Here is a 23,216-nt window from a genome sequence, read left to right on the forward strand (position 1 = left end):
AGTCACTTGTGTTAAGCTGCAAAAGAGAGAATGCAGAGAATGATCTTGTAATCCCCATTCAGGTCTGACTGAATTATTTTTGAACAATTATTTTAAGAAAATAAAAGATATTGCCATATTTCATGTTCTGCTTAACAAAATTCAAACCCGAGTATCCGACTTTCCAGTTGAATCTAGAAGACTTTCATCCCTTAATATTTGATAAATCTCTTTAAAAAAGTCGCCATTCTATAGAGACCATATAGAGAACAGGTCGAGGTCAACTTTTCTATCTACTTACAGACTATTCTTCCTCCGCAGGAAAACATAGATAAAAGCCAGCAGACCCATTACAAGTATCACCACCAGAGCAAGACTGATGCCGACCCAACCTCCAGCTAAAAATACATCACAAAATATTAATCATATTATTTAGTTAATGAACTTGTATTAACAGCTAATATAACACATAAAAAACAAATTTCTGGCATAATATAAAACTTTGTAATGAGCCATAAGTGGCAATAATTAAGCCTGGATTTTTTTCATTATGAAGACTCAAGTATCAAAAAATGAATTATCTTTAGAGTATTGAAACAAGAAAATGACTATTTACAGGTACATAAATTGATGAATCTGTTCTTGAAACAAACAGCTTCTCTTATCTTCTTGTAACGATCAACTCAAAGCAGTGGTGGGTGTGAATCAATTGTTAAACACAACATTCAATAAATATGAAAAAAAAAACTTGACAGATGCCACAGTTGTCAGATTAATGACCATAACTTACTAGTGACTCCAGTCTGAGCTGCAGGAGATTGTGGGGTTGCTGTCAGAGCTTCACATCTCCAGCCAGATGACAGGCCAGTACAGCTGGAATACACACAATACCGACAATGCTAAGTATTCAAATTTAACATCAGTTTTGACATTTACAGAAAATTAATAAGTTGAACACATACTTGTCTGCATACATGTGCATAAGTTGTAAAATACACAACAGGGACAGATAACAATGTCTTTTTGTACTGGAAAGGGTTTGAACACCCACAAACTTGCATGTATACACACACTTATACTCGATACAGGTGCAGATAAATAGAAGCATGTGTTCACAAACACACACATACTGATAACCAAGTAATAGGATTGCCTTGAAGAGGTAATCATGGGAGATTATAAGACCATACTTACTTGCAGGTAATGCCACTCTCTGGGCTGGAGCAGATCCCTCCATTGAGACAGAAACCATCATACTCACTGCAGGAAGTGGCTGATAAAAGAAGAAAACAGTTTATTCCCTCAATAAAAAAAACTTGATACAGAATATAACGAGAGCAAACTAGCCATTAGAATAATAATAAGTTAAAAAATATACACTTTTGGGTAATACATTAAAAAAACAACAACAAAAATTGCAAAGAAGGGTGTAACTGAGTCTATTTGTGTAATGTCACTGTCAACCCCATACCATAAAAAGTGTGACCTATTATTTTATTTATCAACAAAAACAAGCTTATGAAATGTCAGCCTTTCACTGCAACTTCAGTCTTGTCCATACTAACAAATAGGTAGGTAATTTAAGGTTCCTTGATTTTATTCATTATAACAGCCCCTAGGTGACTTAGTAAAAATAATTTTGAAACTTTGATCAAAAGTCTTCACAGGTATCATGCTGGGTTAGATGACCTTCCATCAGTTTATAATTCATGAAGAGGCACACCTTTACATAGCACTTCATCCACACCATCTCCACAGTCACTGAATCCATCACAAACAGCTTGAACTGACACGCACTGTCCTGTCTTCTTACAATAACGGGAGCCCTGGTGACATTTCATGTCTAAAAAAGAGGAAAAAAAATGAAAGTAGAATTTTAATCAATTTTCAAATTGTTAACTCCTCATACTGTAGCGTACAAATATGTTCACAGTTATTAGTTTTATTAATAAGCAATTAAATGGATTTTGTTTGGTACACCTGATCAATGTCCTGCTCAAAATCAATCTCTTAATTATTCACAGAAACCAGATGCTTGCTACTGCTTTTCAGGAGCTACATAACTTCTTTAAAACTTTTAATTTGTTCCCTTTTCCTTAAATTATTCCTGCCCCCCCCACCCTTTTTTTGGGTCACAGATACTCACTACATGCTCCCTCGTCTTCCCCAGACTGGCAGTCATTAACGCCATCACACTGCAGGTTAGCAGGCAGACAGGTACCATCATGACAGGTGATATTACCAAACCCACAGGTGTTAGGAGGCAAAGTCGGGCCTAGGGTGGGCTTTGAAGCTAAAATGATTAATTAGTGACCATGTATAAGCCTGACAACAATAAAGCAATAAATGCACATACTGAATGATAATTATGTGTCACCAAAAAACACTGATCTTGTTACCAATTACATACTGCAAAGAAAAATTAAAACAAACTAAATAAAAAAAGACAAATAACAGATAAAACATTTTTAGTCAACTTTAACCCAGACACTAAAATCCGGCTTAATATTTACAGCATGATCACAAGATAATGTCAAGGCTCCCTTGAAGTTTGGGTCAGTAAATTTATACCACACCAACTCTTTACTGCAGTGTCTCCTTACCTGGAGTATTGGTGATACCACATCCAGCTTCATCTGATCCATCTGAACAATCAGCCTCACCGTCGCATCTCCAGTTGGCAGGCACACACGTCTTTGTGTTCACGCACATGAATTGTGCTGGTGAGCAGGTTGCTGCATTGGCAGAATATACTGGAAGCAAAAGGTACAGTGTGTGAGTGTCATAGTCTCATCAATTATCAAACAAAACAAGAGTTTAATTTCATTTTTATAAACATTTTAAGTGGCTAATTAAAGATGAAATTCATACGAGATCAATATATAACTCATGTATATCTATCTACCTCCAGTAGAGCATTCCGGTGTGAACAAAACATCATCAATGGCAATCTGTGTTTTGACATCACTGCCATCCATGGCTTCAAACACCACTGTGTAGTTCACCATACTGCCCAGGAGTACGTTGGCATACTTCCAAACTGTGCTCTGGTCAGTCTCCCGGCCACTCTCTGTCCACATCAGAAGGCGCTGACCATTGGTGTCCTCAGTGTACACCTAAATATGGAATCATTTCAATCACATGTAAATTTAAATCCACACATAAGAACTACAGTTTGATGATAAAAATTGTATTTTTGATATATTTCTTATAAAAATGTAAATTGTTACACTTAACCTTTTTTTTTTATTTCACCAAAGAAAAAACAAATCTGCACAGGTCTTAAAATGCTATCAAATGGATTCAAATTATAGTAATAATAATAATATAATAAAACTAATAAATTTTATCTAAAGGAAATAAACCACATTCATGCTCGGCAAAACTTATCTTCCATATAGCCTCTGGGGGTCTATACAGCAGATGTTTTAATATCTAAGAACATTTTATCTTGAAGATATAACACTCTTAATCTACTATATAGTTTGCTGCTAAAGGCTTGATGCCTTACAGATAATGTCCCAGACTGTCCCTGAAGGTATTGTCCATTCATGTAGTAGTAGAACCTGAGGTAGCAGATTCCAGAGCTGGGTGGGAACATGGGTGTCTGCACACGAGCGATGTCGCCAAGGTCTGTGCTTGTGGTGTCAAGGAACAGGAAGGAACCTGAAGTATGTTCACAGAGAATTAAGGAATGAACCCAAGACAACCGAGTGTATAATCATTGAGATTTTCTGATTTTGTATCATTCTGTCCTCATATGCACTGACATGAACATATGCCACTAGAATGAAATTTAAATCCTCAACACAAGTGTGCCTAAATTTCAAAATCAATGCTTACATAAAAGCATGAAATTTGGCTTTTCTAAAGTAAAATGTACTAAAAATTTATCATTTGCAGCCAGTGCCTGGTAATTTCATGGACCTGTCCCTTGTCACTATCTCTACTCGTACAAACTCTGCCTGGCAAGAAATCAAAAGAATTTCCAAATTTTTTTTTTATTTTTGGCTCTCTACATAAAAAAATATGTTCATGTTATGAACATATTGACCTGGCAAACATTTATAGTTTTGTACTGACCTCCCTGCCCCCTGGTGTGGTCCATTGTCAGTGGTGAGGCGGCTGCTGTGGTCTGTGTACCAATCACCCAATCAGAGTCATCGTCTGTCATCTGGCTCCAGCTACAGGTGGGGAGCCCTCTCTCAAATGTACAGTCTCCAGGTTGGCGCGCTGGAAAAAAATACAAAGCAATAATTATGGTAGTCTCTTTCTTTTGCATTCTGTGTCAGTCCTAGTGGAACTGCATGCAGTGATACACTTTTCCTCATCCCTGTCCCATGTAAAATGCAGGAAGATGAATAAAAGAGATTTTTAAACTGTTCATTTGTATTCATACACGAATATATTATGGTTAAGCTACTAAGAAAATATTCACAAAGGATATGTACTCATGTCAATGCTGCCATAATATTTAAAATGTGAATGATGAAAAGATGTGTCTTAATGGAAAACTATGCAATGTAAACAAAGATGATTCAGAGCACACAGCAAAGTATAAACAAAACAACGAAGCAATGAATGACAACCAATTTGAAATACAACAAGATAATACTTACAGCAAAAAGCAAGGGATTCATCAGACTGGTCATTGCAGTTGTATTGTTTATCACACACAAACTGCCTGGGTACACACTGCGTGCCATCTGCACATCGGAACTGACTCTCATCACAGTTCACAACACCATTATCTGAAAATATGAAATTAAACCTCTTCATTGAATATATTGTGTCACATAATTTTCAGAGAGTATCCACTCAAAATTTGAGGTTAAAAAATAATACCGTGGCTTGGCAAAAAGAAACATACTGTCTGAATAAATTGTAACAGTCATTTTTCATTTTTTCATTTTTCATTTTTTTATTGCAGTTAAGTTACTTAAAAACACATCCATTTTTTTGCAGTATGAAGTACAGATATATTGTGCAAGCAACTCGGAGCTTGATTTCAGCCAAACAGAGGATAAATATAACATACACGCCAATGTAGTAAGAAAACAAAGCATTCATTCTCACTTGAGTCACACTGCACGTATTTTATATCATCCACAGCAATATCTCCAGCCCATCCATTGCCTCGGACTCCCTCCAGCACCACCTCCAGGTTGTACTGCTGGCCTATGGGAACATCTGCCTGTATCCACTGGTCTCCCTGAGAGCCAGACATGCTCCACACCTGGTTGTATCCAGAGCTGGTCTTGATGTACACGGCCAGGGTGCCGATGTGGGTGCCAAACATGTGGTACCAGAATGTGAACCGACAAGAGCTGGTGGTGCTTGGGAACAGGCTGCTGTGAAGGTGCGCCTTGTCGCCTGTACTGCCCGAGCTGGCCTCAATGTAGATGTAGTTACCTGTTGTAAAAGGATCAGAAAGTATATACCTGCTTAAAAGGCAGTCTAAAGTGCATTCTGTGTATTATAGTACCATGCACCAGAAAGTAAAAATTATGTGTCAGCATATTGTGCAAAGGAGCACAGAATACTTTTAACTTAAAAAGTTCAATGCATATACTGAAGTACTAGAAGGATGAAAGACATTGAATACTATATAAAACATGTGTATTAACTTACCTTGACCATTGGCTGATGGTGTGTGGTCATTGCCTGGTCCAGTATCTCTGCTCTGTGTGGTGCCATTCTGTCGTGTCCAGTCTAGTGAGTCACGGTCAGAGTTACTCCAGCCACAGAATCCAGACTCAAAGTCACAGTCTTCACCTAGAAGGGGACAGTAAGAACTGATTTGCTAATTGGTTTTGGAAAGTATCCTCATGGGAAGCAATGTTTAAATAACATAGAGAATAAAAAGTCCATATATTAGTAATTAACAGCTGCAGATAAAATTACAAATTTAAACTAAAAATGGTTCATAAAACCTTCTTAATTAAACTTTCATTGAAAATGATTATGATATCCACTTAGTTCTTAAAATATCCTGACTTGAAGCAAATTCAACAGAGATTCTGTAATCATAGACAAGTGACGAAGATGAGGAATCATGGACATACCACAATCCTTTTCATCAGTGTTGTCTCCACAGTCGTCAATGAAGTTACACCTCTGGTCCCTGGCATAGCAGCGGCTATTGGCACAGGTCAGCTGGCCCACTGGACATTGTCCAGAGGGAGTGGTAGTGGACGGGGTGGGCGCTCCAGGCAGGTATGCTGAAATGTGTCATTTATATAAGGCAAACTGATCTATAGATTTTTAAGTCAAGCAGACTTGAAAACATATTGAATTACATAAAGGTGTCAAAAAAAATGTTTTGGAAAACAAAATGCATTTGTTAGATTATATATATATATACTTATACTCACTTAATTTAACATAAAAAATGTTTGAAGGGAAAAAAATGACTGTTTATAATATCATGTTTAATATTTGCTTACCATTAGTGAATTTACAGAAAGGAGTGAATGTGATGTCATCTAGAGCTATGTCTCCTCTGTAACCAGTTCCCACCATGGCTTCAAATACAAGCTATGTAGAAAAAATAATCATAATAAGTAATAAACATAATCTGTTACTTAGTATGATGAGGTTGGCATTAAACATGGACATAAAAAAGCTTAAGGCCCAGACTTTGCAGAATCTGTGGTGTACAAGGCCTAGGTTTGCAATATGGTAGAAGATTAATTATACTACCTATATACCTGATTGTCAGGTAAAAACATAACTGTCTTACAATAAATTGGAATGTTTTTTCAAATGGTGAGAGACGTACATTTTATGGATATAATGTAAGACCAAGCTATTTAATATGACAGCCATTACCTCAAAGTCCTGGAAATTACTGCTGGGGCTGCTGAGGTCCACCTCATCTCGGATCCAGTTATTACCCTGTTCACCTGTGATGTTCTTCAGGACGCGGACACCGTCTGAACCATAGTGGAGACGCTTCAGTATGGCCAGTGAGCCAACATGATCTCCCAGCATGTGATACCAGAAGCGTACCTAAAATTATGGTAATTTATCAGAACAGAATTTGGTTGAAGTATTGTGAATAAAGAAATGTACATACAAGCAGTTCATCAAAACAGGCCTCATTTCTTAAAAAAGCAAACAAAAAATTATATAAAAATTAAAATAAAAAAATCATTTTTGCCCCCTGTATGTAAAAAAATCAAATATTAATTGATGCAATTTTCCAAGCATCTAACTGCTTTAAATGTAAATTGTATTTTCACAAAAATTTTCACATAAAAAAAAAGATGATACCTTGCAGCCTTGAGATGCACTGCCTTGAATAACTTTGGTTCCTAGTCTAGCAATATCTCCAGGCTGTCTTGGGAAGGAGCTCTCAGTGTATGCATAATATCCTGAATTGTACAATAAATATCTATGTCAAGAAATTGAAACACAAGTATACTCCCACAAAAATATAGTTTGTAATGATTCAAAAATATTACACCACACTTTACAAATATGTCAGAAATAAAAAACACCTCATATGAACTTGCTGTCTTATTTCTTATATAAAATGTCATGAGTGTTCAGTGCCACTATAGTCACAAATTTAAAAAAAAGGGAAAAATGGTGAATTGCAGAATGGAATAAATAAAATGCAAATCTCTAATTGCAGCCTACCTAGATTGGTCTGTTTGGTGTGGTCTACTGCGGGTCCTGTGCCCACGGTGGAAGTACTGCCTTGTTTCAGAGACCAGTCAAATGTGTCGTCTAGTTCATTGTGCAGCAAGTCACACAGGTTGTTCTCAAAGTCACACTTGGTATAGCTCTGGCACACTGTGGCTGTGGAAGTGGTATACTGGAACAAAGTTTATAAGGATTCAATGTTGGATAATTCTGTTCATCATCAATCTCAATCACATCATCTTAACTCCTTCAAGAATTTGTTAAAAAGAAAAAGATGACAAAGGCAGTTAATTGCCTATATTTTAATAAAATAAATCTGGACAAAAATGTAGGGCATTTAAATGGTTCTCACTAATCAAACTTAGAAATCTTAGTTTTGTTAAACGATATCTTGTTTTTTTCTGAAAGTATAATTGTCAGCTGATTTATAGTTTATCATATTGTTGATGAAATCTGGAACCAATTACAGCTTAAAAAAGGCAATTTTATGAATAGGATCAATTTTTGAAACAAAGTGCAGGAATCACATAAAACTCACATCTTCATCAGAACCGTCACCACAGTCATCCTGGCCATCACAGAGAAGTCCATTGTCAATGCAGTAGCCGGTGTTCGTACAAGTGAATTGGTTGGTGGTACAACCCTGGAGGGGGACCACAGGAGGTGCACAGTTCTCAAACCTGATGTTATCTATGGTCACATCTCCTACGAAGGTTCTACCTCTCTTTGCCTAGAATACATTTGTATTGTACTGTACTTGATTTTAATCTCTTTAAGTAAATTGATTACTCGTTTTACAACTTGTGAATATGCTTGAAAAAAATAAATAAATAAATAAAATGAAATAGAAAATTCTAGATCAAATATAAATGTCTAACAACTCAATTGTGAAAATGATAAATAACAAACATGCCAGGAAAAGAATGGATGATAGGAGGTGTTTTTCAGCTGAAACTGTCTTAACCTTAAGCATTAATCTCCATTTTATATGAATCCTCAAATGTACACATTATTTCCAGTTTGTCAAAATCTTCAATTTAAATTTACACATAAATCTTCATTTTACCTGTATGGTTAGTGTGAAATCAGTTCCAGGTCCAATGGGAATGGTGACCTCTCTCCATCTGTTGCCTTGGTTACCACTCACTGACCACAGCTGTCTCTGCTCTCCAAAGCTGCTCTTCAGCACATGCAGAGATCCAATACGACGTCCAGCCATGTGATATGACAATTTCATAACGCACTGAGGACCAGTCTTTGAAATGGTGGTACTTATCAAATCTGCCTCATCCCTGAAACCACCATTAGATGAGTCGGCAAATAGGTACCAGTCATCATTGTTGGCATCCCTACTAGGTCTGTAGTCCACGGATGTGCGTGTGCTGCCCTGAGCTGGAGTCCATGAGAACTGGTTCTTAGTCTGGGCTGTCCATCCGCACATGTCGCCAGAATTGAAGGTACATGTTGGCTTGACTAGAATGATACAAAGAAAAGAACATTTGAAATACAAATCACAATAGAACTCTTTTCGAAAATTTAACCTGTCCATTTAGTTTTAACCTATCTTTTACCTTTGTCTTGACTAGTAAGTTAATCAAAGGCATAACAGCAAAGACATCAGTGTATATATGTTTATAAATGTACTGCATCCTTAAAAAGCAGTACTTTTTTACTATGGGTGTATAACATACCACAGGTCTTAGGGTCAGCATCAGTGCTATCACTGCAGTCTGTCTTAAAGTCACACAGCTCTTCTTTCTTAATGCACTGTCCATTGTAACAATTCACCTCAGTGTTGGCATCACATCCATGTGGCAATGTGGACATGGTTGAAGTAACTGTGGTCAGAACTGGAGCAGCCGTGTGTAACATATCTGAGCTAAATTGACAGTCTGGAGTGAAACTTATATCATCTATGGCTATGTCGGCCAGGTAGCTGTCACCAGACACGGCCTCAACCAGTATCTGGAAAGATTGGGACACTCGCACCTGGAAGTCGGCCTTCTGCCATACATCATCACTGCTGCCTGTCATGGTCCATAGTTGACCTGTAGGGGGACCATTTGAAGTTGTTCTGTAATAGACAGTCAGACGGTTCACGTGGAGTCCAAACATGTGGTAAAACATTCTCATCCTGCAAGCACCATTGGGCGAAGCAGCAAACACACGGCTGACCAGCCAAGCTTTCTGGTTGTACCGCACTGGGGATGATGTCTCTATGTACAAATAGAAACCTCTAGGTGTGCCCTTGGTGTGGTCACGTATAGGTCCTGTGTTAATGGAATCTGTAGATCCATTGTTCCTTGTCCAGTCAAAGTCATCGCTGAAATTCCCATTGGGTGCATTGGTCCAGTCCGCTAAGCCTTGTTCGAAGTTGTACCGCTTGTAGTTGGCACAAGTGTTGCTGTCTTCATCTGAGCCATCACCACAATCATCTTGTAGGTCACATAGCTGGTCATTGGAAATGCATGCTCTTGTTGTCTTACACCAGAATCCGTTAGGGCAGGAACTGGCAGGGGGTGGTGGGCTGCAGCTAATGAAGCGCAAGTCATCAATGGCAACTGCTCCATTAAACTGTACAGAGCCGTACTGGTATTGCTTGAAGACCAGCTGGAATGGGATGTAGCGACGTCCTATACCAACTCTAACCTGTTGCCAGCCATTTAAGGATTCTCCAAATCTGGTCCTGAACAGCCCCACATTATAGCGTTGGGTTTTTAGAGAAAGGCCTAGGGAAAGGGTCCTTGGTCCATAACTGTAATAGTTGAACTGGAAGATACAGGAAGCTGGGGCAGTTCTCAAGATTGGTCCTGCCAGCTCAACAACATTGTTGTATCCTTGTCCACCGCTGTTATCTCTGACATACATGTAATGTCCACTGCCACTGCTTAGAGTGTGGTCAACAGCTGGCGCCATCTGCCTGATGTTTCCAGTGCTTGCACCAGAGCCCAGTGTCCAGTCTATCTGGTCAGGGGTGCTCTCGGCCCAACCGCATGTTCCAGTTTCAAAGTCACAGGTGTTTCCAGAAGCACAGCCTTGTTCATCTGATCCATCAGAGCAATCGCTAACTGAATTACACACTTTGGAATTCGGCAGACACGTACCATCTCCACATCTGAACTGGTTATTCGGACAAGGTAGAATGCATCCTGGGGTGAAGGTCAAATCATCAATGGCCATATCTCCCTGCCAACCAGGACCAATAACACCTTCAATGATGATATCCAGTTTAACACTGCTGGACAGTGGCACAGATATGCGTCTCCAACCATCTCCCTGTGAGCCATTGATTGCCTTGACCAGTGTGGCTGACCGACTAGATGCTGGCTGGGTGTAAATGTTGAGGGAGCCTATATGGGCGCCAAACATGTGGTGCCAGAGTCTCATCTCACATTGGCCTGGTTTAGCATTCTGTAATGTGTACTTAATCTGTGCTCTGTCACCATTAACCCTGGGGCTGGATGCCTCTATGTACAAGTATCTACCTGTAATGGTAATTTTACAGAACTTTCAATGGTTACTTAGGTTTTAAATATACATTTCCTGTCTCCTATCTTGTTTACCATTCTGAAACAATTTCGGCACATTGTAGCTAATTGCATATTCACAAATAAGTTATCTTTCTCTTTATGTTTTTTATCCAATGCTTTTATTCAATTATCTGCCATCAAAATGACATATATTTCATTAAAAAAAAATGTTTTTTTTGCTCTACACAATAAACAAGACAAAAATAATAATAATAAATAATAATAATAAGAAGAAGAATAAGAATAAAAAAAATAAAGACAAAAAATATACCTGTGGATTGGAAGGTGGTGTGGTCAAAGGAAGGACCAGTATTAACAGATGCTGTGGCACCACGCTGCATGGACCAATCAAACTGGTCAGTCGTCACTTGCTGCCAGCCACAGAAATCCCCGTTATCAAAGTTACACATCTGGTATCCCTTTGTAGTACAATCACTTGGTTTTTCATCACTGCCATCACAGCAGTCATTTTGGAAGTCACAGACACTAGCCTTGGGCAGGCAGTGGCCACTTGCACACTGGAACTGTGTGGAACCACAGGGGGTATTGGGGGCAACAGTTGGGTAGGCACACCTGTCAAATCTTAGGTCATCAATGGAGATGTCACCTTGCCATCCACTACCAACAGTTGCTGAAAGTTAAATATATAAATATGCAATAAATTCAATTTTTGTAAAATAAAAACATATTTTTGCAGAATATGGAAACTTTAAAAAATATGAAAATAATTATACAATGTTTCAAAACAGTTCTTAAGTGTTCACAGACTAAACCATCACAAGTATCAAAAAAGCTTTTTTGAGTAAAAAAAATCAGCTTAACACATAAGATATCCAGATATCTATTTAATATTATCTACAGTGTTTCATAACCATTGCAGAATAACATACCTTCAAAGATAATTGTGAACTGGGATGCACATATTGGCAAGTAGACCAAACCCTGGAGCCACACATCTCCCTTGTCTCCAGTTGTACTCCACAGTAACACCTCAGAACCTCCTCTCTGGATGTATACATTCAGGTTCCCAGTATGAATGCCATACATGTGATACCAGAAGCTGAACGAGCATGTGGTGCCAGCTTGGTTATAAGTAGGACTGAACAATCTGGCCTTGGTGCCTGGTCTCTTTGCACTTGCCTCTATGAAGGCGTAGTGACCAGTAACACTGTTCTTGGAGTGATCATGGTTTGGTCCTGTACCCTGGGATGGAGTTCCTCCAGAGCTGACTTTCCAGTCAAAATCATCGCCAATGTTTTTATTGGTCCAGGAGCACAATGCATTGGTGGTGCTTTCAAAGTCACAGGTCGCTGGGCATTGTGATTCATCAGAGCCATCAGTACACTCTTCTCTGAAGTTACAGAAGTAGGATGCTGGCAGGCAGACTCCATTGGCGCATGGCAATTGACCAGCTGGACAAATGGTGGACGTCGGGGTTGCTGGACCCACTGTTAAGATACCACCTTGCGGGCAATCAGGTGTGAAGGTAACATCATCAATCCCTATATCTCCAGCATAACTGATTCCACGCACTCCCTCAATGATAACCTGGAATGGTGTGCTGCTGCTTAAAGGAATGCTAGCTCTCTGCCACTCATCCTTATTGGTATTCTTCATGGACCAGAGTTGTCTCATTGCACCACCTACTTGAGTTCTCATGTACACATTAAGGGCATTTACGTGGGGTCCATACATGTGGTAGAAGAACCTCATGCTGCAAGCTGTGCCTGTATATGGTTGGAAGGTTGGGCTGACAATGCGTGCTGTATCATTGGGTCTGCGTGGGCTGGATGTTTCAATGTACAGATAACTACCGGCTGATGTTCCCAAGGTATGGTCACGTGAAGGTCCAGTGCCTGTGGAAGACGTTGATCCAGATGTCCTTGTCCAGTCAAACTGGTCATTGCTCAACTGTGTCCAGATACAGATGTCCTTCTCAAAGTTACATCCAAGGTACTTGGAACAATTTTGTTCATCAGACTTGTCACCACAGTCATCAGCAAAATCACAAACTCTATCAGCATCAACACAGCGACCATTGCTACAACTGAATTGGTTGGCCTGACACGGTTGACCCACAGGTCCCAGGGCACAGTTGTTGAATGTAATATCATCGATTGCCATGTCTCCTGACCTTGTATTATGAATACCAAAGAACTGCAAGGAGAACCCTGCAGCCCGTCGTCCTATACCAGCTTTAGCCTGTATCCACTGAGAACCTTGGTTTCCTCTGACACTCCACAGTGTTATGCGCCCTGTATTGTTTCCAAAGCCATATGGTAGAAGTCTGAGACCCAGTAAACCACTAGTGCCATTCTTGTGAAACCAAAAGCTGATCTCACAACCTGTAGCCACAGATCCATACACTGTGCTACTGAGACGCGATATTCCAAAGAACTGTCCTGCTGCTTTGGTAGAGTCTACTAGCATATACCAACCATTGGGGGTTCCTGTAGTGTGGTCAGAAGTAGGTCCTGAGACTGCACTAGGTGAGGACCCCTGGTGGCGGCTCCAGCTGTATCGTCCAGTGCTGCCATCCACCCAATTGCATTGATCAGTGTCAAAGTTACAGGTGCCACACTGACTTTCATCAGAATTGTCCGCACAGTCCTGGGTGAAGTCACATCTCTTGGACAGCAATATGCACTGTCCACTAGCACACTGCCAGTTCCCTGCCCCGCAAGGACCAACAGTGGTTCCTGGTGTTGTCACTGTTGTTTGTGGTGTGACAGTGGGCACGACTCCTGTGTATGCTCGACAACCTGGTGTGAAAGAAACGTCATCAATGGCTATGTCACCTTGGTAGCCTGTTCCTTTTGCTGCCTGGATAATGATCTGGAAGTTGCTTGGTATGGTCAAAGTGATCTCTGCCCTCTCAAAGTAGTCTCCAATTTCTCCCTTCTTCCTCCACAACTGGGTATATGAGCCATGCACCTGTGTCCTGTAGTATACAGTAAGGGCATCAATGTGTTGACCAAACATGTGGTAGTAGAATCTCATCTTACAATCAGTCTGGCCCGGTGTGGCCTGGAACCATTTACTTCCAATTCTTGCTACATCACCAGTTTTCACAGGGTTTGAAGTCTCGATAAACAGGTAGTGCCCAGTCTGGCTGTTCAGGGTATGATCCCTAGATGGTCCAGTATTTAAACTACTTGTCCTTCCAGTTTGGCGGGTCCAGTCAAAGTCATCACCTTTGAGTTGCACCCAGTCGCAGATTCCTTGTTCAAATGTGCAGGTGGAGTAACCTTGGCAGTTGTTTGTGTTCTCATCCCAACTGTCACCACAATCATCAGTCAGATCGCAAATTCTAGAATTGGACACACATGAACCACGAGTACATTTCTGAGATCCAGTTGGACATGATCCTGTGACAATGGGTGGTAGGCCACAGCCTTGGAATGCTATGTCATCAATTGCAATATCTCCTAAAACACTGAATCTTCTTCTTGCTTGAATGATAGCCCTGAAATTAGATGCTATTCTACCTAGTGGAATTACGGCTTGCACCCATTTGTTTCCTTGATTTCCTCTTAGGTTCCACAAAGATGTCTCTCTTCCATTTTCTCTAATTCTGACCTCTAAGGTCCCAATGTTTGCACCAAACATGTGGTACCAGAATGTCAACTGACAAGTAGCTGAGGCTCGTCTCAGTAGTGGGCTGGTTAACCTAGCGCTTGAAAATCCTCCACCGTTGCTTGCATCCACATACATGTAGTATCCAGAAGGACTGAGGGTAGTGTGGTCAATTGTTGGACCTGTGTTGGAATCAGGTGTGGCACCACGGTACCTCTGCCACTGGAATGCCGTTCTTCCCGTACTATTCCACTTGCAGTTGTTACCATCTTCAAATGTGCAGTCGTAGCCACAGTCAATCTCATCTCCACCATTTGGACAATCTCTGACAAAATCACACACTTTATACTGTGCCACACATTGACCATTATCTGTGCATGTGTAAGCACATGTAGGAGAAACAGTGGGCGGGGGTGGGCACTGACCATACACAAAGTTTATGTCATCAATGGCTATATCACCCTGGAATCCATTCCCTACACGGCCAATTATAATAACCTGGTAGGGTTTAGATCCAGTTGTGGGGACTTGTACAAAGTTCCACTGGTCTCCTTGTGCTGTGTCCTGCCTCCAACGCTCATCCTGTCTAGTTTCCCCAGTGTGTCTGGTAGCTACGCTGAGGCTTCCAATGTTTGCTCCCTTCATATGGTAATACATGGAGAAGCAACCTGGTTGGGTGGTGTTAAATACCTGAGAGACAAACCAGGCTTCATCATTTTGTTTTCTTGGTGCAGATGCCTCAATATACAGGTAGGTGCCATAGCGTGTGTTTAAGGTGTGATCTGCTGAGGGTCCGGTGTTTTGTGACGTTGTTGAACCGCTTGCTCTTTCCCAGTCAAAATCATCTCCTGTGGCAACATTTTTCCAAGTACACAAATCAGATTCAAAGTCACAAGATCCAAAAGCTGGACAAGCACCATCAACTAGGGAATAATCATCTATGGCAATATCTCCATTATAGGTGGCACCACGTATTCCTTCAAATGTGATTTGATATTGCAAGGCACTTGTAACAGTAACCTGGGCTACATGCCACTCATCACCTTGTTGGCCACTCAGTGTCCAAACAGGGGAACCAAGACTGCCTCTAGATTTTCTATACACATTCAATGTACCAATGCCGGTGCCCTTCATATGGTACCAGAATGTCAGGCAGGATCCTTGAGTGCTTGGATAGCTGGGACTGTCCAATCTTGCCTTGCTACCAGGTTGACGGTTGGTAGCTTCTATGTACATGTAATATCCCTCAGATGTACCATATGTGTGGTCGCTTGGAGGGCCAGTCCTTATGCTTAAAGTGGCACCTTTGGCCTGGGTCCAATCAAAATTGTCTGAGACATCTTGGGTGAAGCCACATAAACCATTATCAAAGTCACACACCTTGGATGATGAACATGGTCCTGTGGTTAGCTTGATGTCATCAAGAGCAATGTCACCATCCCATCTGGCTCCAACGATTCCATCAAAGGACAGGATGTATTTACCCTGAGTTTGTAGGTGTACTTGTGCATATCTCCACTGTGGTCCCTGGTTCCCTCTTCTGGTCCAAACCTGTGTTGGTACTCTGCTGCCAATATTTCTGCTGAGCACAGTAAGCCTGTTGACATTGGCCCCATACATATGGTACCAGAAGTCTAGACATATTCCTTGCTGACCGATGTCAATTTCTAAACTGGACAACCTGGCTGTGTCATTGGGTTGTTGGCCACTAGCTTCAATGTAGATATAATTTCCAGAGTTGGATCCTGTTGTGTGATCCCCAGCTGGGCCAGTGCCTGCTGATATTGTTCCACCTGCTCTTCTGGTCCAGTCAAATTGGTCACCTTTATCTTGCTGCCAAGTGCAGAATGGCGCTGTTGCATCCTCAAAGTCACAGCTCATAAAGGCACTAGATGTTGGTCCCACTGAGATCTGTGGTGTGCTAGGGGTGGTGCCTGGGGTGGTGATTCCACTGCATGCTGTGTTCAGTACATTGATATCATCTATGGCTATATCCCCAGTGTAGTTTCCACCGTGGGTAGCCTCAATGACGACAACAAACTCCCCAATAGGGACTAAGTTAACCTGACCCTGGATCCATCTATTTCCCTGGGTACCCACTACTTGCCATAGCTGTGTCGGTGAACCTTGGGTACCTGTGGTCTTTGTATAGACAGTAAGATTGCCAGTGCCAGCACCATACATGTGATACCAGAATGTGAAGCAGCGGGTGCGGGTGTAAGTCAGATGTTCACTTACAAACTGGGCCTTCTCCCCTGTTTTTCTGAAGCTTCCAGATGTTTCAATATACATGTAATAACCCTGATTAGTTCCCGTAGTGTGATCTTCAGATGGACCAGTGTATACACTTTGTGTGCCTCCATTATTTCTAAGCCAGTCAAAATCATCTGTAATGGCATTGGTCCAGCCACAGGTGTCTTGCTCAAAGTCACATCTGCCCACAGGTGGACATGCACCATCTGTAATGGACACATCATCGATTGCAATGTCTCCCCTGTACCCAGCTCCTCGCTGACCAATAAAGCTGATGGCATAGCTGCTGGACGTGCTTGGTAGGGTCACCTTGGCACTACGCCACATGTTACCCTGGTCACCTGATTTGGTCCACAGCAGTGCATTGTTGCGCTGTATGAAGAGGGTACCTACATCAGCGCCATACATATGGTACCAGAACTGGAGACATCTGGTGGCTGAACCACTGTATACTGGGGTCATCATCTTGGCTGTATCTCCATTCTTTCTAGGGTAGGAAGTCTCTATGTAGGCAAAGTATCCAGTGTCTGTGCCATAGGTGTGGTCAATTGGTGCACCAGTACCTGAAGAGGATGTTCCATTAAATCCTCGTTGCCAGTCAAATTCATCATCACTTGCTTGGGTCCATCCACAGAAGTTTGCTTCAAAGTCGCATGTTGTTTCAGGGGGACAAGGCCCATTGATCATTTCTATATCGTCAATTGCAATATCTCCTCTGTAGCTTGGGCCTGATGTTCCTTCAATGATGAGCCTAAAGTTAACATCAGATTGGATGCCTCGATGTGCTTGTTTCCAAGCATTTCCCTGAGTTCTAGACCTCTGCCACAGCAGCGTGCGGTTGTCTCTGTTCTCCATGATAATCCTTAGAGAGTTGACATCAGGTCCAAACATGTGGAACCAGAAGCTCAAGCAGTGTCCACCAGGTGGTGTGGGTGGGAGAAGACTGCTCATAAGCTGGGCACGGTCCCCTTGTTTCCTAGGCTGGGAGGTTTCTATGTACATGTAGTAACCAGTGGTTCCTCCAGTGGTATGGTCACCACTTGGGCCTGTGGAGAAACTGCTCGTGGATCCCCGAGATCTTGTCCAATCAAACTGGTCATCTATACCATTCTGACCCTGCTTCCATTTTGTTCCACATGCATCCTTTTCGAAGTCACATGTGACATCTGGAGCCTGGAAGGCTGGATTACAGTTCTTGAATGAGATATCATCAAATGCAATATCATCAGCTTGACTGGCTGATCCGAATCCATTAGCTGGTGCTGCTAGTATCTGAACAGTGAATGGAGTCTTGATGGCACCCACATCTCTTCCAATGTAGGCAGTGCCTTGGTTCCATGAAAATCCCTGGTTTCCAGTTTTAGTAAAGATAACCTTTTGTGTGCCATTCACAACAACAGCTACATATAAGGACCCAACACGTCTGCCTCTCATGTGATACCAAAAGTTCATTTCACATTGGTTAGATGCTGGTGGTAGGCTAGGACTGGTGAAGGTTGCCCTGCTAAAGAACTCTCCATTCCCACCCTCTGCATACACATAATATCCTTGAGGGGTACCAAAGGTGTGATCAGTTGATGGACCTGTGAAACTACTGGGTGTTGCACCTTGATGTCTCTCAAACTTGTACCGTCCACTGCTGCTATCCGTCCAGCCACAGTTGTCCCTCTCAAAGTCACACTGTCCACACTTAGCTTCATCTAAGCCATCAGAACAATCTGCTGTCCAGTCACACACCTTACTCTGGTCTATACAGCTGCCATCGCCACACTGGAACTGATTGCCACATGCTCCACTGGGTGTGACTGTGGATATGGAGGGAGTACCTGTAGGTAGAACACCAACATACTTGGAGCAGCCTGTACTGAAGCTGATGTCATCAAGTCCTATATCACCAGCCCAACCATCACCTCTCACTCCTTCAATTACAACCTGGAAAGGCAGAGTCCCTGCTATGTTAAAACTGATGGAAGCTCTTTCCCAGAAATTGCCAACTTGCCCTGTCTTGGTCCAAACTTGGTTCAGGTTGCCTCCAATTTGGGATCTGGTATACACATTCAGGGTTCCAATATCTGGGCCATACATATGGTAGTAGAAGGTCATGGAGCATGCTGCTGCTCTTGGGTGTGCCCAGGTAGCACTGATTATTCTAGCCACATCTCCCTTGACTCTGGGGCTGGAGGTTTCCAAATACAGGTAGTATCCACTGTTCAGCCCTGTGGTGTGGTCTCTGGAGGGTCCAGTTGTGCCAGTGGTGCCAGAGGGGACAGTACCTGAGCCTCGTCTCCAGTTGAAGTCTGCCGTGGAGTCAATGGTCCAGTCACACAGAGATTTCTCAAAGTCACACCTTGATGGGTAGACTCTGCACTTGTTGATGTCCTCGTCTGTGTTGTCACCACAATCGTCAGTGAAGTCACACTGCCGGTCTAGCGTGTAGCAAGAGCCTCGATTGCATGATATCTCCCCAGCCACACACTGTCTCTGGGGTGGCAGGAAACAATTCTCAAATGTGATGTCATCAATGGCAATGTCTCCAAACACAGAGAAGCTACGAGATGCTTTTAAAAGAACTGTGAAAGGCTGAGGCATTCTTCCAATGTCTGCCACACCTTGAATCCACTGGTTTCCTTGCTGTCCATTCTTGGACCAGAGGAGGACCTCTCTGGTGCCAACCTTGATGTAAACCTGTAGCTTTCCTATGCTTCTTCCATACATGTGGTACCAGAACTTCATCTGGCAGGTGGCACTTGCTTGCTGTAGGGTCTTGCTTTGAAGAGTAGCCAACTGGTTAAACTGACCATTACTGGCATCCACAAAGAGATAGGTACCAGTTGGACTGCGTGTTGTGTGGTCACTGTTTGGTCCAGTGTTAGATGTGGCTGTACCACCAGTGCCCTGGGTCCACTTGAATGATCCAGTGCTGACCTCTGACCATCCACAGGTATTTTTATTCTCAAAGGTACAGTTGCCGCAGTTCACTTCATCATTTCCATTAGAGCAGTCCTTGACAAAGTCACACACCTGGGACTGTTGGACAGACTGACCATTACCACAACCAAATTGACCAGATGGTGGAACAATTGATGGGCAAGCACCAGGAGTAATCACCACATCGTCAATGGCGATATCGCTGGAGTAGTCACTGCCTCTCTCACCCTCAAACACCACTGTGAACTCTGCTGTGCTGCTCAGGATTACCTGGGCTGCTGACCACTGGTCACCCTGGGGGCCGCTGGGCTCCCACAGCTTGCTAGATGTTGTAGCAGTTTCAAGGTAAACACGCAGGATGCCAGTGCCACGCCCAAACATGTGGTACCAGAAGGAGAGACAGCGGTCCTGGGAGGTGCGGAACACTTCTGATCTCACGCGTGCCTTGTCACCTGGTTGCCTTGGTGCAGAAGCCTCTATGTATAAGTAGTAACCTGCAAGATATTTGAATATTGATAGTGAAAAAATATGCAACTTATTATATATATGCTTACTGAAGTACTTAAACAATATAAGTGACATTCATGACACACTTCTTGAAAGCCAGTTTCTCAGATTTTCTATCTCACATGTATCGTGTGAAATGATATAATATTGATACCCGGTAAAAAAGTAACAAATTACATGTAATTGCCACCAATAATTGGAACATTTTTACAAAAAATTAAAACTAACTAAATAAAAATTAATACAAAAATAAATAAATGATAATATTAACAAATAAAATTAAATGCAGGAAATTCCCTTACCATTGGCATCTCCTTGTGTGTGATCATTACTAGGACCAGTAGAGAAGGTGGAAGTGGTTCCTCTATTCCTAAGCCAGTCAAAGTCATCCCCAGTGTTATCATTTTGCCAGGTGCAGGTGTCTCTCTCAAAGTCACAGCTGCCTTGAGGTGGGCAGGAGCCGTCCATCAACATGATGTCATCAATGGCTATGTCACCACGGTAACCACTGCCTCTTGTTCCCTCAAATACAACCTAATGTGAAAGAAAAAAATTTTAAGTAACACAGTAATTTTGTTTAAGGGCCATAAGCTTTAACTAACTGAAACTTAAAAAAACATTAGAAATAATATTTTAACAAATGTTTGAATTAATCATCATGCATGACTGCTTCAAAATGATATATTCTGAGCTAATTTCCTTCATATTATAAAACCTGTTAACATAAGTCCATGGTCATTGTTTTACACAAAAGTGCAACAAACACAAATCCACTTCAAGATCATCTACTTCCTCACCTGGAATGGACTGGCACTGCTAACTGTAACCTGGGTAACAAGCCACTTATCACCTTGGTTACTGAGCTCAGACCACACAGGATATCCCAGAGTTCCCTGCTGCTTGACATAAACCTTCAGTTGTCCTATGTGGTCACCATACATGTGGTAATTGAACCTGAGGCATTTGCCTGTTGTTGGTTGGAAAACAGGACTGAGCAGTCTGGCCTTATCCCCAGGCTGTCGTGGAGCAGAGGTCTCAGTATACATGTAGTAACCTAGAACATAGACATTTTTATAAATAAAATATAGCTATAATAAAGAAGCAGCTTATCATTGTGGACAGTTTTTTGTGCTAATATGGGTTATGTCAGTGACTAAAAATTGTTTTAAAAAATTTGTTATCACAGCTATTTTAATCTAATTTCCACTTCTGTGCCATAGACAAAATGAAACATGTATAATTTGACAACTTTCATACAAATGTCAAAAAACTTCAAATAATATGCCAGTTGAAAACTTAACATCTATTAATAAATGTGCATTACCATAAGATGTCCCATAGGTGTGGTCAGCCTTAGGTCCAGTGCTCACTGACCCTGTCTGACTGTTGGCCCTGGTCCAGGTGAACTGACCAGTAGGGTCATCAGTATAGCCACACTTGTCAGCTTGCTCAAAGTCACAGGTGCCTGTAGATGGGCAGGGTCCATCATTGGCTGACAGGTCATCTAGTGAGATATCTCCTTGATAGCCTTTGCCTCTCACACCCTCAAAAACAATCTGTAACAAAGAATCAAATTTGATAAAACTATTACCAATAACTACTTCTTACTAAAAAGTAGATTCTATGACTGTGTGTGTGTGTGTGTGTGTGTGTGTGTGTGTGTGCACGCGTGCACGTGTGTGTGTGTGTGATATGTGCATGCATGCATGGGTACATGAATGTGAGTGTGTAACTAACATACCAATTCTTGAAAGAAAGCACATATCATAGCAAACACAAGGATTATCTCACCTGTGCAGCTCCTATATTTGTGAGCCAGAGTTGTCCATACTTCCAAGAGTCGCCCTGGGTGCCATGCTTCTGCCACAAAACTGGGCCAAACGTTGATCCTGGTGAAACAACATATTTGAATATGCTTTAGTCTTTTTTAGAACATTTTCCAGTGGAAATGTGATTCAAGATGAACTTTTTTAATTAAACCACAATTTTTTCAAATGTTCAACCTGTAAGTGGATGCTTCTCAATTTCATCTTCCATAATTTTCTGAAACTCTCAAACTAACATTACATAATTTTCAGTAACATCTATAGAGGTGAAAATCTTAAAAATGTAACAAACACCACAACCACCATTATGTGCCCAAATGATAAATCAATCTCGTACTCATTAAGAAAAAATACTGGTCTATAATATACCTTGCTTGGCATAGACATTCAGATTTCCAATATCAGCACCATACATATGGTACCAGAACTTGATACATTTGCCAGCAGGACCAACATTTATCCCTGAACTCACAAGTCTGGCTGTGTCATTCACCTGTCGGTTTGATGCCTCTATGTACACATAATAGCCTAAGAAAATCATAAAAAATATCAATCATTTATCAATGTATCTAATATACAGTTGAAAGAACTGTTGGACAAAGTTGAACAATCAACAATTCTATTTACTTTATTCACTTTTTTATTCTCTATCAAAGTACTACTCAACAGTATTATTTTCAATAGTAGCACTGTTTATTACGTGCATGTTGTTAACCAAAAAAGGTAGATTTAAAAAGCTTGATAATTTTTTTCAGTTTAAAGACTTAACAGATATCTAACTTACCACTAGCACTGAGTGTTGAGTGGTCACCCTTTGGCCCAGTGCCAAGGGAGTTAGTGCCATTAGTAGCCAGCGTCCAGTCATAATTATCTGTGCCATCCTGTTGCCAGCTGCACAGATTGTTCTTATCAAAATTACAGTCAAATGTAGATGGTGCTGTAATAAAAGGAAAATAAGACACGTTGA

At 41.4% G+C, this 23,216-nt stretch overlaps 1 protein-coding gene across 2 annotated transcripts in view; it reads right to left on the reverse strand.

Moving 5' to 3' along the window:
- Nucleotides 1-23,216, reverse strand: part of LOC106164417 (uncharacterized) — a 104,467-nt gene that overhangs the window by 1,350 nt on the left and 79,901 nt on the right. For both annotated transcript variants that reach the window (XM_087002878.1, XM_087002877.1), the window contains exons 147-174: nucleotides 23,034-23,186; nucleotides 22,619-22,777; nucleotides 22,215-22,312; nucleotides 21,748-21,979; nucleotides 21,221-21,477; nucleotides 20,726-20,957; nucleotides 12,050-20,410; nucleotides 11,431-11,790; nucleotides 9,321-11,114; nucleotides 8,696-9,102; nucleotides 8,168-8,359; nucleotides 7,624-7,801; nucleotides 7,255-7,355; nucleotides 6,811-6,990; nucleotides 6,426-6,516; nucleotides 6,045-6,200; nucleotides 5,611-5,754; nucleotides 5,056-5,391; nucleotides 4,599-4,730; nucleotides 4,063-4,212; nucleotides 3,491-3,645; nucleotides 2,885-3,095; nucleotides 2,583-2,732; nucleotides 2,126-2,272; nucleotides 1,703-1,822; nucleotides 1,174-1,252; nucleotides 770-852; nucleotides 281-377 (exon numbers count right to left, since the gene is read on the reverse strand). In XM_087002878.1, the coding sequence (XP_086859004.1) occupies nucleotides 281-377; nucleotides 770-852; nucleotides 1,174-1,252; nucleotides 1,703-1,822; nucleotides 2,126-2,272; nucleotides 2,583-2,732; nucleotides 2,885-3,095; nucleotides 3,491-3,645; nucleotides 4,063-4,212; nucleotides 4,599-4,730; nucleotides 5,056-5,391; nucleotides 5,611-5,754; nucleotides 6,045-6,200; nucleotides 6,426-6,516; nucleotides 6,811-6,990; nucleotides 7,255-7,355; nucleotides 7,624-7,801; nucleotides 8,168-8,359; nucleotides 8,696-9,102; nucleotides 9,321-11,114; nucleotides 11,431-11,790; nucleotides 12,050-20,410; nucleotides 20,726-20,957; nucleotides 21,221-21,477; nucleotides 21,748-21,979; nucleotides 22,215-22,312; nucleotides 22,619-22,777; nucleotides 23,034-23,186 (14,755 nt within the window). The remainder of the gene's footprint in view (nucleotides 1-280; nucleotides 378-769; nucleotides 853-1,173; nucleotides 1,253-1,702; nucleotides 1,823-2,125; nucleotides 2,273-2,582; nucleotides 2,733-2,884; nucleotides 3,096-3,490; nucleotides 3,646-4,062; nucleotides 4,213-4,598; nucleotides 4,731-5,055; nucleotides 5,392-5,610; nucleotides 5,755-6,044; nucleotides 6,201-6,425; nucleotides 6,517-6,810; nucleotides 6,991-7,254; nucleotides 7,356-7,623; nucleotides 7,802-8,167; nucleotides 8,360-8,695; nucleotides 9,103-9,320; nucleotides 11,115-11,430; nucleotides 11,791-12,049; nucleotides 20,411-20,725; nucleotides 20,958-21,220; nucleotides 21,478-21,747; nucleotides 21,980-22,214; nucleotides 22,313-22,618; nucleotides 22,778-23,033; nucleotides 23,187-23,216) is intronic.

The sequence above is a fragment of the Lingula anatina genome, chromosome 1 (assembly GCF_051362555.1).
Source record: "Lingula anatina isolate TDL-2025a chromosome 1, LinAna3.0, whole genome shotgun sequence".
In the NCBI taxonomy this organism is placed as follows: Eukaryota; Metazoa; Brachiopoda; class Lingulata; order Lingulida; family Lingulidae; genus Lingula; species Lingula anatina.